Source organism: Wyeomyia smithii, chromosome 2, assembly GCF_029784165.1.
Source record: "Wyeomyia smithii strain HCP4-BCI-WySm-NY-G18 chromosome 2, ASM2978416v1, whole genome shotgun sequence".
NCBI lineage: Eukaryota > Metazoa > Arthropoda > Insecta > Diptera > Culicidae > Wyeomyia > Wyeomyia smithii.
Genome location: NC_073695.1, coordinates 32862305 through 32873722, shown reverse-complemented (window position 1 = coordinate 32873722; position 11418 = coordinate 32862305). Strand labels below are relative to the sequence as shown.

General features: G+C 40.8%; 2 protein-coding genes across 2 annotated transcripts; both read left to right on the top strand.

The window, feature by feature from the left end:
* The first annotated feature begins 576 nt into the window (after positions 1–576).
* On the top strand, positions 577–1518 carry LOC129719550 (uncharacterized protein K02A2.6-like). The gene has a single exon (XM_055670944.1). The coding sequence runs from the start codon at positions 577–579 to the stop codon at positions 1516–1518; it is 942 nt and encodes a 313-aa protein (XP_055526919.1).
* Positions 1519–4478: 2960 nt separating this feature from the next.
* Positions 4479–5331, top strand: LOC129719549 (uncharacterized). Its single transcript, XM_055670943.1, has 2 exons — positions 4479–5090; positions 5308–5331. The coding sequence occupies exons 1-2, from the start codon at positions 4479–4481 to the stop codon at positions 5329–5331; spliced, it is 636 nt and encodes a 211-aa protein (XP_055526918.1).
* The last annotated feature ends 6087 nt before the right edge of the window (positions 5332–11418 follow it).

Genomic DNA, 11418 nt, shown 5'->3' with positions numbered 1-11418 from the left:
TCCTGGAGGGTGTTTTCCAAACGACAACAGAATTTGTTTCGGGTGTGGTCGCCGTGGGCATCTAAAAGGAAGTCAAACATGCATTGCCCGCGAAGCACAGTATCATAATTGCAGATCTTTTGGTCATTCTGCAAAATGGTGCACAAAAAGAGTAGATAATGAGCCAATATCGAGTACAATACCATCGAAACGTATTAAGGCGGTGGTTGAGTCTAACGGAAAGGAGTATGACAATAAAGACACTACCGCAAGAGAAGAAGACATTTGCATGATGAGCCAATATCGAGTACAATACCATCGAAACGTATTACGGCGGTGGTTGAGTCTAACGGAAAGGAGTATGACAATAAAGACACTACCGCAAGAGAAGAAGACATTTGCTTCGTCATGGGAGGAAATGTATTTCGTTTCAAAGTGGGTGGCATTGAGACCGTAATGATGATTGACTCCGGAGCCGCAGCGAACATCATTTACTTCAAAACATGGGAAATGCTAAAGCAGAACGGAGCCAAAATTGATTTCAATCCACAAATAGACCGGTAGTTTAAGGCTTATGGCTCATCGGTACCTATAAATATGGTGGGAATGTTTGTTGCCGAAATAGAAGCTGCCGAGAACAAAGTCGAAGCTACATTTTACGTAGCCAAAACCGGAATGCAAAGCCTTCTGGGAGATGAAACGGCTAAGAAACTTAAAGTTTTGAAGATTGGCTACAACGTAGCATCAGTCCGACAGAGCCCAGGTCCGTTTCCGAAAATCAAGGGAGTTCTTGTGGAGATTCCGGTCAACCCTGATGTTGAACCCGTACAACAACCACACCGCCGTGCTCCTTTCGCATTGGAAGACAAAATTGCGGAAAAACTCCAATATCTTCAAGACCAGGACATTATCGAACGGGTGCATCAACCATCGGCATGGGTTTCCCCTATAGTTCCGGTTGTAAAAGATAACGGCGAAATACGACTATGTGTTGACATGCGTCGAGCCAATCAAGCAGTCCTCAGAGAAACACACCAGTTGCCTATAATTGAGGAGCTCTTTGGGCGAATAAATGGTGCCGTCAGGTTCTCAAAGTTGGATATCAGAGTAGCTTATCATCAAGTGGAAATTTCGGAAAGATCTAGAGAGATTACAACATTCATCGCCAAACAAGGCCTGCTCAGAAACAAAAGGCTAATGTTTGGTATTAGCTGTGCTCCGGAATTGTTTCAGAAGGTGATGGAGTCTGTTGTTGCTGGGCTCGACGGAGTGGTTATATACCTAGATGACTTAATGGTTTGGGGACGAAATTTGGAGGAACATGATCGTAGACTAAAGGCCCTTATGGCTCGGTTACATGAATTCGGGCTCATGCTGAACAAAGAGAAATGTGTTTTCGCCGTACCGCAACTTGAGTTCCTAGGTCATGAATTATCGAGCTCAGGTATCCGTCCAACGGAAAGTAAAATTGCCGCTATCAAATCTTTTCGCATTCCTAACAATCCTAACTATAACTACGTAGCTTTCTGGGGCTCATAACGTATGTTAGTAGATTCATACCATCATTGGCAGACAGAACAGGAAACCTTCGAAACCTTGGGAAGAAATTCAACTGGCAACACACGAGCATTCGAAGAGATTAAGGCTACAATCTGCGGAACCAATTTTCTAGGATACTATGATCCGAAAGATTTTTGCATTGTAGTAGCCGATGCAAGCCCTAGCGGTCTGGGGGCTGTCTTACTACAACAAGAAGTAAATGGAAAGAGAAGAATCATATCATTCGCCAGCAAGTCTCTGACAGACGTGGAACGGAAATAACCAACAACCTGGCTGACGCACTCTCTCGACTATCAGTGACCAATCCTGTAACTTTCAAATCGTCGGACGAAAAATGCATATTGCAATTGGCGTTATCTGGATTTCCCAGCGCCGTATCACTTGAAGAAGTCGAAAAAGAGACCTCGAAAGAAACAGTTCTTCAAAGCGTTCAAGAAGGTTTGGAAACTGGAATTTGGGAAGAGTTGGCTAAAGAATTCAAGCCATACAGCTCAGAATTGTGCCGTGTTCGAAACCTGCTTTTGAGGGGAGAACGGCTGGTGATCCCAGAGACACTAAGGACACGACTGTTAGAAATAGCACACGAATCCCATCCGGGAATGGTAGCCATGAAGAGAAGGCTTCGTCAAAAGGTGTGGTGGCCACAGATGGACAAACAGATCGAATCCTTTGTTAAAAAGTGTAAGAACTGCATTTTGGTGTCAATCCCTAACCCTCCCGAACCTTTGAACCGCACTAAAATTCCGGACAAAGCCTAGGCTGATCTCGCGATTGATTTTGTAGGACCGCTGCCTACTGGCCACAATCTGCTCGTGATCATCAACTATTTTAGTCGTTTCACTGAAATAATAATTATGAAACAAATTATCGCAAATTTGACGTTCAAGGCTTTGCATGAAACGTTTTGTCGTTTTGGTATGCCAGAGTCCATTAAAACCGATAACGGTCCGCAGTTTATTAGCAGTGACCTACACGATTTTTGTCAGCAGTTCGGCATCGAACACAGAAGAACAACACCCTACTGGCCCCAGGCAAATGGGGAGGTCGAGAGGATCAATCGCTCTATCGGGAAAAAGCTGAAGATTAGTCAAGAAACGATAGGGGCGGATTGGCAATGGGACATGAGGACATTCATACTCATGTACAACTCTAAACCACATTCGACGACAGGAGTTGCGCCATCAATACTGATGTTCGGCAGGAAAATGAAAGACAAGCTACCAGGCTTATTAACCAAGGGAACTAAAATATTGGTGGAGATCTGTGACCGAGACCATGAGCAGAAGACAAAAGGAGCATCATACGCTGATAATCGGCGTAGGGCTAAACATAGCGACATAATTCAAGGTGATACCGTTGTGACAAGGCGCTGTAGGGATCGGCAAACGGTCGACTGAATCCAAATTTTTCGTTGTCGTTGATGGGCAACGAAATTTGTTGGGTGACGATACCTCAAAGAAACTAGGTATACTGAAGATCGGATTGGTAGTAAATCAAGTGATGGATCCTTCAGATGAGAAGGGTTCTACATTTTCCAAGATAACGGGCGTACGTTCTCATGGACCCCAGAATTGTTCCGGCTTTCCAACCGTTACGAAGAGTGCCCATTCATCTCGAAAACGCCGTGACGGAAAAGTTGGATGAACTACTGAGACGGGACATCATCGAAGAGAAAAAAGGGCCAGCCACTCGTTGTGGCCAGTAAAGCAAATGGATCTATAAGGCTGTGCGTAGATCTACGACGTGTTAACCAGGCGGTCATTCGCGATGTTAATATTCGTTCCTTTCTTTTTCGTCACGATGAATTGCTCTGGTGAGAAGGTAGAGCTGAGCTTGTTGTCCCTTTTTGTACGTTTTGCGAGTACTTGGTCACCAATATCAATGCTACTGGATCTAGCTTTTCTACGGCGATCGGCATACAGTCTGAGATTGAATAAAGCGTTAATCTAGAACCCTACATTTGGCGACGATCGGGATATCGAAAATAAATCAATTGTGTAGAAGAATATATATAGAACAGTTTGAATCAATTATCAACATAGGCAGAGAAAAAAAAAATGGCTGCGAGTTTTTCTTCGAGCTATGCCCTTATATTCTAGTGCCGGGAGCCTAGAGATAAAAAAGCAGGAAGCTATGAAGTAGTACTCTAGTGCCGGGAGCCTACATGTATAATACTATAGCAGGAAGCTATGATGTGGTATTCTAGTGCAGGGAGCCTAGAGATGAAATACTAGCAGGGAGCTATGTAGTAGTACTAAATCATAGCAGGGAGCTATGATAGTCGAAAAACACAGCAGGGAGCTATGCTGCATCATTTCCCTAGAGCAGACAGCCTAGAAGTAGATGGTTAACATAGTAGGGAGCTATGTTGAGCTGTATATTGCAGGAAATGTAAATTCTATAGTATTATACATTTTTTGTTCAAAGTGAGACTAATTAAAGGGGACTATAGACTTTGAATTTCATTACTGGTTTTTCAAATTCAAAGTGAATACGTGAAAAATCAAACATTTCTATGTGATATTAGTATCATGGTATTTATTGAAAATCGTTTTAGCTTGTAATGAATACATGTAATGCTACAGTATTCGGTTTTAGAAAACAGGCATTGATTATGTTTAAAAGTTGTTCGGATATCATGCTTGGATCGAAAATACAGATTAAGCCCAATGATACTTATGATGTTACAATAAACAAAGCGATCATTTTGTTTACGGTTTTCAGATGGATGAAAATAGACCATTACCAATGTTCCGATGCGAAGAAATTGAAAGCAGCAAGTTAGCGAAGCAATGTTGCGAGTGGAAAGATTCTCTCGAGTTCTATTTTGATTCGTACGAGATAACGGATCAGAAAATCAAGCGCTCCAAAATGTTACATTTTGGTGGTCCTCAATTGCAGAAGATATTCAAAAGCTTAGAGGCACCGAGGATTTCCCCATGATTGCAATTGAAAAACGATGGTACGACGTAGCTCTTGAAAAGTTGGATGCATATTTCAAGCCACGTCGCCAGGATGTCCTTGAGCGCCATAAGTTGAAAAACATGAAGCAAGGGGCTCAAGAAAGTTTTTCGCATTATGTTTTGCGTTTGCGACAACAGCTGGGGGATTGCGGATTGGAGAAGTACCCGAAAGAAGTCTGGATAATTTTGGAGGAAATAATGTTAATCGATGTTATCGTGGAGGGGTGTAACTTGCCGGAACTGCGACGAAAAATTTTCGAGAAAGATCAGTCGTTATCCGGTATTGAAGCCTTGGGAGCTTCTTTGGAGAGTGTTCGTTTTCAAGAAAAAGAGCTGAAATACGGAGGTAACAGTGATGGAGGTGGACAGTCGGAAGTCTGCAAAATAAAGACTTGGAATTCGAAGAGCGAACGCAAACAAGAGAAGATCATGAAGCGCATTGCACCTAGAAAGACGAAAAACACTAACAACAGAGATGAGATTATTTGCTACGGTTGCGGACAGCAAGGTCATATTTCGAAAGCACCATCATGCCCAGCGAGAGATCAGCAGTGTCACATATGCCGAAAGATTGGGCATTTTGAGAAAGTTTGCCGAAAACGTACTTTCCGCTCCCATGCACCTACTTATCCCAGGAAAGTGCGAGTAGTCGACAAATTACATGTAATACAAGGTAGTGTTCTATCACGAACCCTACATCCCTACCTTTCATTAAAAGGAAATAAAATGGCTTGAAGAAAGAAATGAAGATACTAGTACGTTATGAAATTCTTAATACGACTTGATTCGGTCTTTGATCTTCTAGGTCGCTCAGTTTGAGGGACGCTGACTGGTTCTGCAGCGTTTTCCAAATCCGAGTTCTCCAAAACTTCTTTAGTAGGGTAGTTTTCATTTGTATGATCAGCTTCGTCATGAGGGGTACGTTTTAGATGAGCAGCACTCCTTCTATACTCCTTCCTGAAGAGGCCGAACGAATATTAACATCCGTTCCAAGAGAACTGCCAGATCTTGGAGATACAAATGAAACGGACGTAGAGGATAAAACACCTAAACCAAAAAAAAAAAAAACGAGACAGCGGAGGGTTTGCAGACTCGTGAAAGAAGAAAAGTTAATCTTCCATCATATTTCAAAGACTACAAAATTAATAATACATACTAATTTAAGACAGAGAGGGATGTAGTATCGGGGTACCTTTTAATAACAACCTTGATTTATATAAACCTTGTAACACACCCCTGAAGTACGTAAGGTCTGGAACAACCCTACCGATATGAACGAATAAAGTGAAGTTTACCACGGTTAGAGCTCGGAGCTAGACGCGTACTGATTTAGTGATTTGTAATCCGAAATTTTACAATTATGAGTCATTAATGACATTTCAAATGCAATCATGTTATCAAACCAAATGAACACCCAATTGCCGTTTTGAAAGGAAACATCTAGTATGAAAGCTTCAAGATAAAGCAAGAGATACCAGGAACTATATGATTAATGTCTGACTACAGGTGAATGATTTTGGACGATTTTTTTGTTTCAAACAATTCTGCTCATCTATTTTAAAAGATGGATGGCACAAGTTTGCTTACTCAATGGTGCTGCATTGTTGCTCCAAAAGCCGGTGATTCTAAATCACGTCGAAAATGGACTGTATACCTGAGACATAATATATTCCTTCGGATGCACGTAAAACCTCCAACAAGATTATCTGAATGCGCCATAAACATCAGCCCATCAAGCACCATTCCCTTTCGAAAGCCTTTTTCGGCACCAGAACTGCCGTAAAACTGTTCGTGAATATTTTATTGCACCTTCCATGCTCGCATCTTTTCGCCAGAAAAATTAACTTTCCAGCGCTCGGGAAACGGAGAAGTGAAAAATTTCTCGGATTTAAATTCCCTCGCTGTACTCATTGCTTTTATTTTCGGCCGAGCATTTTCATACGCCGAAGAAACAACCACCGCAAATAGGCCAACCGTCGTCGGTGCGGATGGCCCTTTCATCGTACCGCGCCAGCAGCCTTTGCGAGATCCTTTTTATTTGTTTTCGAGGATCAGGTTAGGATTATATTCAGATTTCGATTCAACATCAAAGCGTTTCACCGGCAGCGGCCTCGTTTCATCCTTCGAGTGTAAGCTAAGTTTAGAGATCAAGTTTATAAGCATGAATTGGTCTGGTTCTATCTGTGCGTAGGTGTACTCTAGAAAGTAGTGCCACCACAGGACATTTTCAACACCATGAGTTCTTGTTTTTCTTCGACGAAGCACGACAGGAAGGATGAGCTATAACGTCGCTGGTGGTCCTAGACTGGTGACGACCTCCCACGTGTCTGTCCGTCCTGGCGGAATAGATCTCGAAGCCATAGAACAGCATGAGTCCAGGAACTTCGAAGACGCTCCTCAAATTAGATGAAAGCTGTTATTTATCCTAACTTGAGTATTAATTTAACGTAATTTATAAGATCGCTGGATGAAAGCGTTGAAATAAAAGCGGAAATACCGAAAAACTCGGAACTGAAATTACTAGCGGAAAGAGCGGCATGCGCGCCCTTATAATGCCGAAACGCTGCAGTCAGTGAAAGAGCCTTCTTAAGACCGGAGGGATGGATGAGGCAAAGTAAATATTACTTCCCTTACGGAAATTGTTTACCTTAAAAACCACTAAAAAGCCGCAAGAATAAGGAAAGAAAAACCACTGAAGGATGAGGCGGCAAAAGTGCGCCCGGATTTGTTTACATCGGCGGGATCAAAGCGAGGCCGCCGCCGCACGCTTATTAGACCGATTTATGATCGGATTGTTATAGGTACCTCTCCGGTGTGCCCTCAGCTCTCCAGCAAGCCTTTTTTTATTTGAGACAGCGAACCGCTGGAACATAAATTGTTTCCATCGAAACCATTGAAATCTTCAAGATCGCGGATGAAAGGCTGTCAGAAGGATACATTTAGTTACTATTGAACTAATCTCATTTGTATCATTCGGTCAAACAGGGGAAATGGCTGCACCTCCGATTCTAAGACTTGAACGCCGGTTTGATCATACGGCGCAGTTGAGATGGGAACAAACACACATACATTCATACGCACATACAATGAAGCTTCAGCCCTTTGATCATGACCGACTGCGTCGACAGAGGTTGAAACATTGAAATCGCTGTCCAAAAAAAAAATATTTTTGCACGAAAATGTCCTCCTAAAAAGCATTAGTACAAATTTAAACCAGTTGTAAAAACAGTTAACGAACAGAGAAAAGTTTCGCCAGCATTGATTATGACAATGCTTTTCTTAGTACTTATTTATTATCATTTCATTGATTCCAAACGCTGTGTGGTTCGAATATCTGACATATTGTATTACGCAAATCTAACAGGTGTAAGCTGCGCATTGGCTTCCCTGTTGTCTATTCGAAATTCATGGTTTGATATCGAATTTCTATCTGCCTCTAACGAACAATAATTAGATCCGCGCGGGCGATTCAAAAATTCACTCTGAATAGTCATCACCGCATAGATATGTTCGGGTCGGCGTGAGAAATCGATGAGCAAACGCAAACCGCGGCCTTGCTGGCGGATTGCCTCTATCGCCGACAAAGAGATTCTTGTCTCATGTCGCGCGGACAATCAAGTATCAGATTTATGACCACAATAAAGACGCCTATGGCGACAGAGTCGTATTCGATTCTACAATGGTTGTGATCATTTAATCAAGATGTAGCTGCCGAGATAAATTACCCTCGTGTGATACTGATCTGGGAAGAAATTTGAACAGCCTTGCGTTACTTCAAACGGCGAAAAAGGTTCCACGGAATTCAAACCGATTCCGGCTATAAGTGGTTCTCAAGCGATGGTTCGGCACTGATTAAATTGTTTCGAATGTTCGATACATGTTTGAATTTTCCGCCTCGAATGCTGTTCTAATCATAATCATGTGTCATGGTAGCAAAACAAAAGACTTTGCCGCCTAGACAAGCGATGAACCCACAGACGGCGGTGTGCTGAGGCTTGGCGGAACAAGGCCCTGAACCTGAGGATGGGCGGCATGACGAGACAGCGGCTACGGTTCATCAAATTTGTAAAACCTGCCCCAGGGCAAAATGCGGTCTAAGGAAACACTAAACCGCTTTCGGTCTCTGTGAAAAAAAAGCAGCCGCCGCCACATCGCCACAGGGAGAGAGAAAGAGCTTGTTGCGTATATCTATGCTCGCACATAGAACGCACATTTAAGCAGCTAACCTTTTTATGCGTGCCGTAGCGAATCGGGTCTATCTCGCACCATATCTAGTTCCAACGGTGATGGCGGTTGTTGTGGCGGTAAATGGTCTTCTAAGTTTACGGTTACCCTATAAAATACGCAATCTGTCACAGGCGGTAGAAGATCAAAGGAAAAATCATACGTACAGAGCCACATCGTTATGACCGCCACCGGTTTCCCTCACGCATCTCTTTCGTTCGTGATGCGCAGAGGATAGGTTTCTCCCAAACCTGTTGCTCTTAGCATGAAAACATCGAAGGTCCATCCGGTTCGCGTTTGCCGATGTCAATAATTGGCCTTATTTGAATTTTCAATTCTAATCCATAAATCTCTCTGCTCAAATTCCTGCAAAATGCGAAATTTTAAATTTCTGCGATTCTACCATAGCAAAACTCAAAGGAAGAGACGAACCGAATGATCAACTGAATTATCTAAGAAAGTTCTATAGCCTAGAAATTATCACAACAAAATTATATTTCTATCAGATGAATACTTCGAGTGGTGGCGTTGAAAAGTTCACGCCAAAGTAAAGAGAGTAATAAAAGAATAAAAATAATATCAACACATCGTTACAAACGATGTTACCAACCGAAAATGTTTGAATTGCATTTTCCAATCGCCAGCCTTTTACAATTTTTTTATTCAGTTGGGGTTTCAATTCTGATTGAGATTGATTTTGAAAATTGATTTTCAAAACGAAAAGTGGTGAAAAATAACCGTTATCTCCATTTTTTGTTTAAATTATGTTTTTAGATAGACGATTTAGTTGCCTGAAACTTTTCTGAACAAGTCGAAATGGGAACTCTGAGAAAAAATAGTTTTTCATTCTTTATCTTAAAAACATCATTTGAATGGAATCTGAGGTACCCGTTCTTTAGAATTACTAATTGATTTTAAAATCATTTAATTTTTAGTTTCCATTGAACTTTCACAATATTTTTGAACAAAAATTCAGATAATTTCCAAAAAGTCACCTATTGACAACTTCACTCTAACTTTTAGTTTAGTAAGGCCTAAGTTTATAACCACAATATTTCATTTAATTCTGAGGGGATGCTGCTAGCGGTACAACCAGCCAACTGGAGTCGGATCTGCAGGCAATGACGCAGCGGCAGCGCACAGTGGGGAATCGCTAGCCATCGACCCAAAATTGAAAATGCGAATTTCATTTCAAATATATTTTTTCTATTGTTGTATACTATTGGAGTGTCAGAATCCAAATTTTTAGAGTAATACAACAAATTTTGAATTTTCTATGCTTTTTCAAAGTGTACTGAGTCAGCGTTTTTTAGCGTTTTACTTGAAAAAAATGCAATGTTGCGAAATTTGCTGGATCCTCAAGGGTCACTTGAATCTTGATGACGTCTAAGGAAAAATTGTCTATAAAATAGTGGAGAATAAATCCTCATCATTCGATAATTCATAATTTCATTGTAATACTCAAAAAAATTAAACGGAATCAAAAAATTACGTATTTTTTGCATAAAACAGCGTTTAAAGTTTGGACGGCAGGGTTTGGCACTATTGGCACTAGTTTTAAAAGATAGCTTGGAAAAAATGCTTTCAAATGCATCTAGTCCGATCCTGCGCAGAGTTGCGCAGAGTACCTTTTTTTCGAAGAGAAACAACGAGTGTTTGGCACATATCGGATTTTATAAATGTAAATTTAAATCGTACACTGCAAACCGCCATCATAATAACAAATGGCTCGCATTAGTTTGATAATAACAACGTTTTCAAACATGTTTCAGTATAATTGATCACACTATTTTCATATTTGCAAGTTAAACTTATCTATATTTATTCCGTTTTTTAACGCAGTATCAAAAACTAATCATTGTTTATGTTTTGGATCACCAGCACTGAGTACCAAAGTCATGTTTTAGGTTTGTATCATACCAGTCACATGTAAAAATAAACGTGTAATCCCAAACCAAGACATAATAAATCGCCTGCTAATTTCTATAACGCAAATAGTGAATTATTATTTTGACATTAGAAACTGCATTTTGGAAACCTTTCTTGAATGTATTAAAACTGTACTGAAAATGAGCACAAATATGAAGACGAAGGTGGAAGTGAATAAAAAGAAGAATGCGATGAAAAAAGCAATGTAATATAGTCACTTAAAAAAAAAAGACATAAGTGATTTTCAACATAAAGCATATTTTTCAATTGTTTTTTTTTCAAATTTTTTTATAACTGAATGATATTTTTATGTTTTTTTTATTGCCTATGAAAGCCTTTCAAGCATCATGCCTTTTATTTTGCAAAATATTGGAACCGACGTAAAATTTTTCTCATATAATATATATAAAAACATTGAAATTCCACTGGCAGCAAAAATATGCATTTTCATGCAAAAATAATATCAAATTCGGACTCAGTGTCCCAAAATTACATAAAAATCATGTATTTTGCAGTCGCCCCACTGTGCAGTGGCTGAATAAGATGGTCAAGTCGATCTTTCCAGCGAATCACGACGTGGCTATGGTGATACGAATGCTATCTCACCCTGGATGGCAATGACTGGCAGGGCACTTCGTATTTTGAGCTCCGAAGTGGAGTTCATATCACACGCTAAGTTCCCCAAGAAGATGCTGTTGTGACTGACAATCAGCGAGAAGGATATATCAGAGCAGCTTTTCTTTCACTGCGGACTGGCCGTGAA

Coding starts and splice junctions, on each gene's coding strand:
- LOC129719550 (XM_055670944.1), top strand. CDS start 577: ATGGTGGGAATGTTTGTTGCCGAAATAGAAGCTGCCGAGAACAAAGTC.
- LOC129719549 (XM_055670943.1), top strand. CDS start 4,479: ATGATTGCAATTGAAAAACGATGGTACGACGTAGCTCTTGAAAAGTTG. Junction 5,091..5,307: donor AGATTGGGCATTTTGAGAAA/GTTTGCCGAAAA, acceptor TTGATCTTCTAG/GTCGCTCAGTTTGAGGGACG.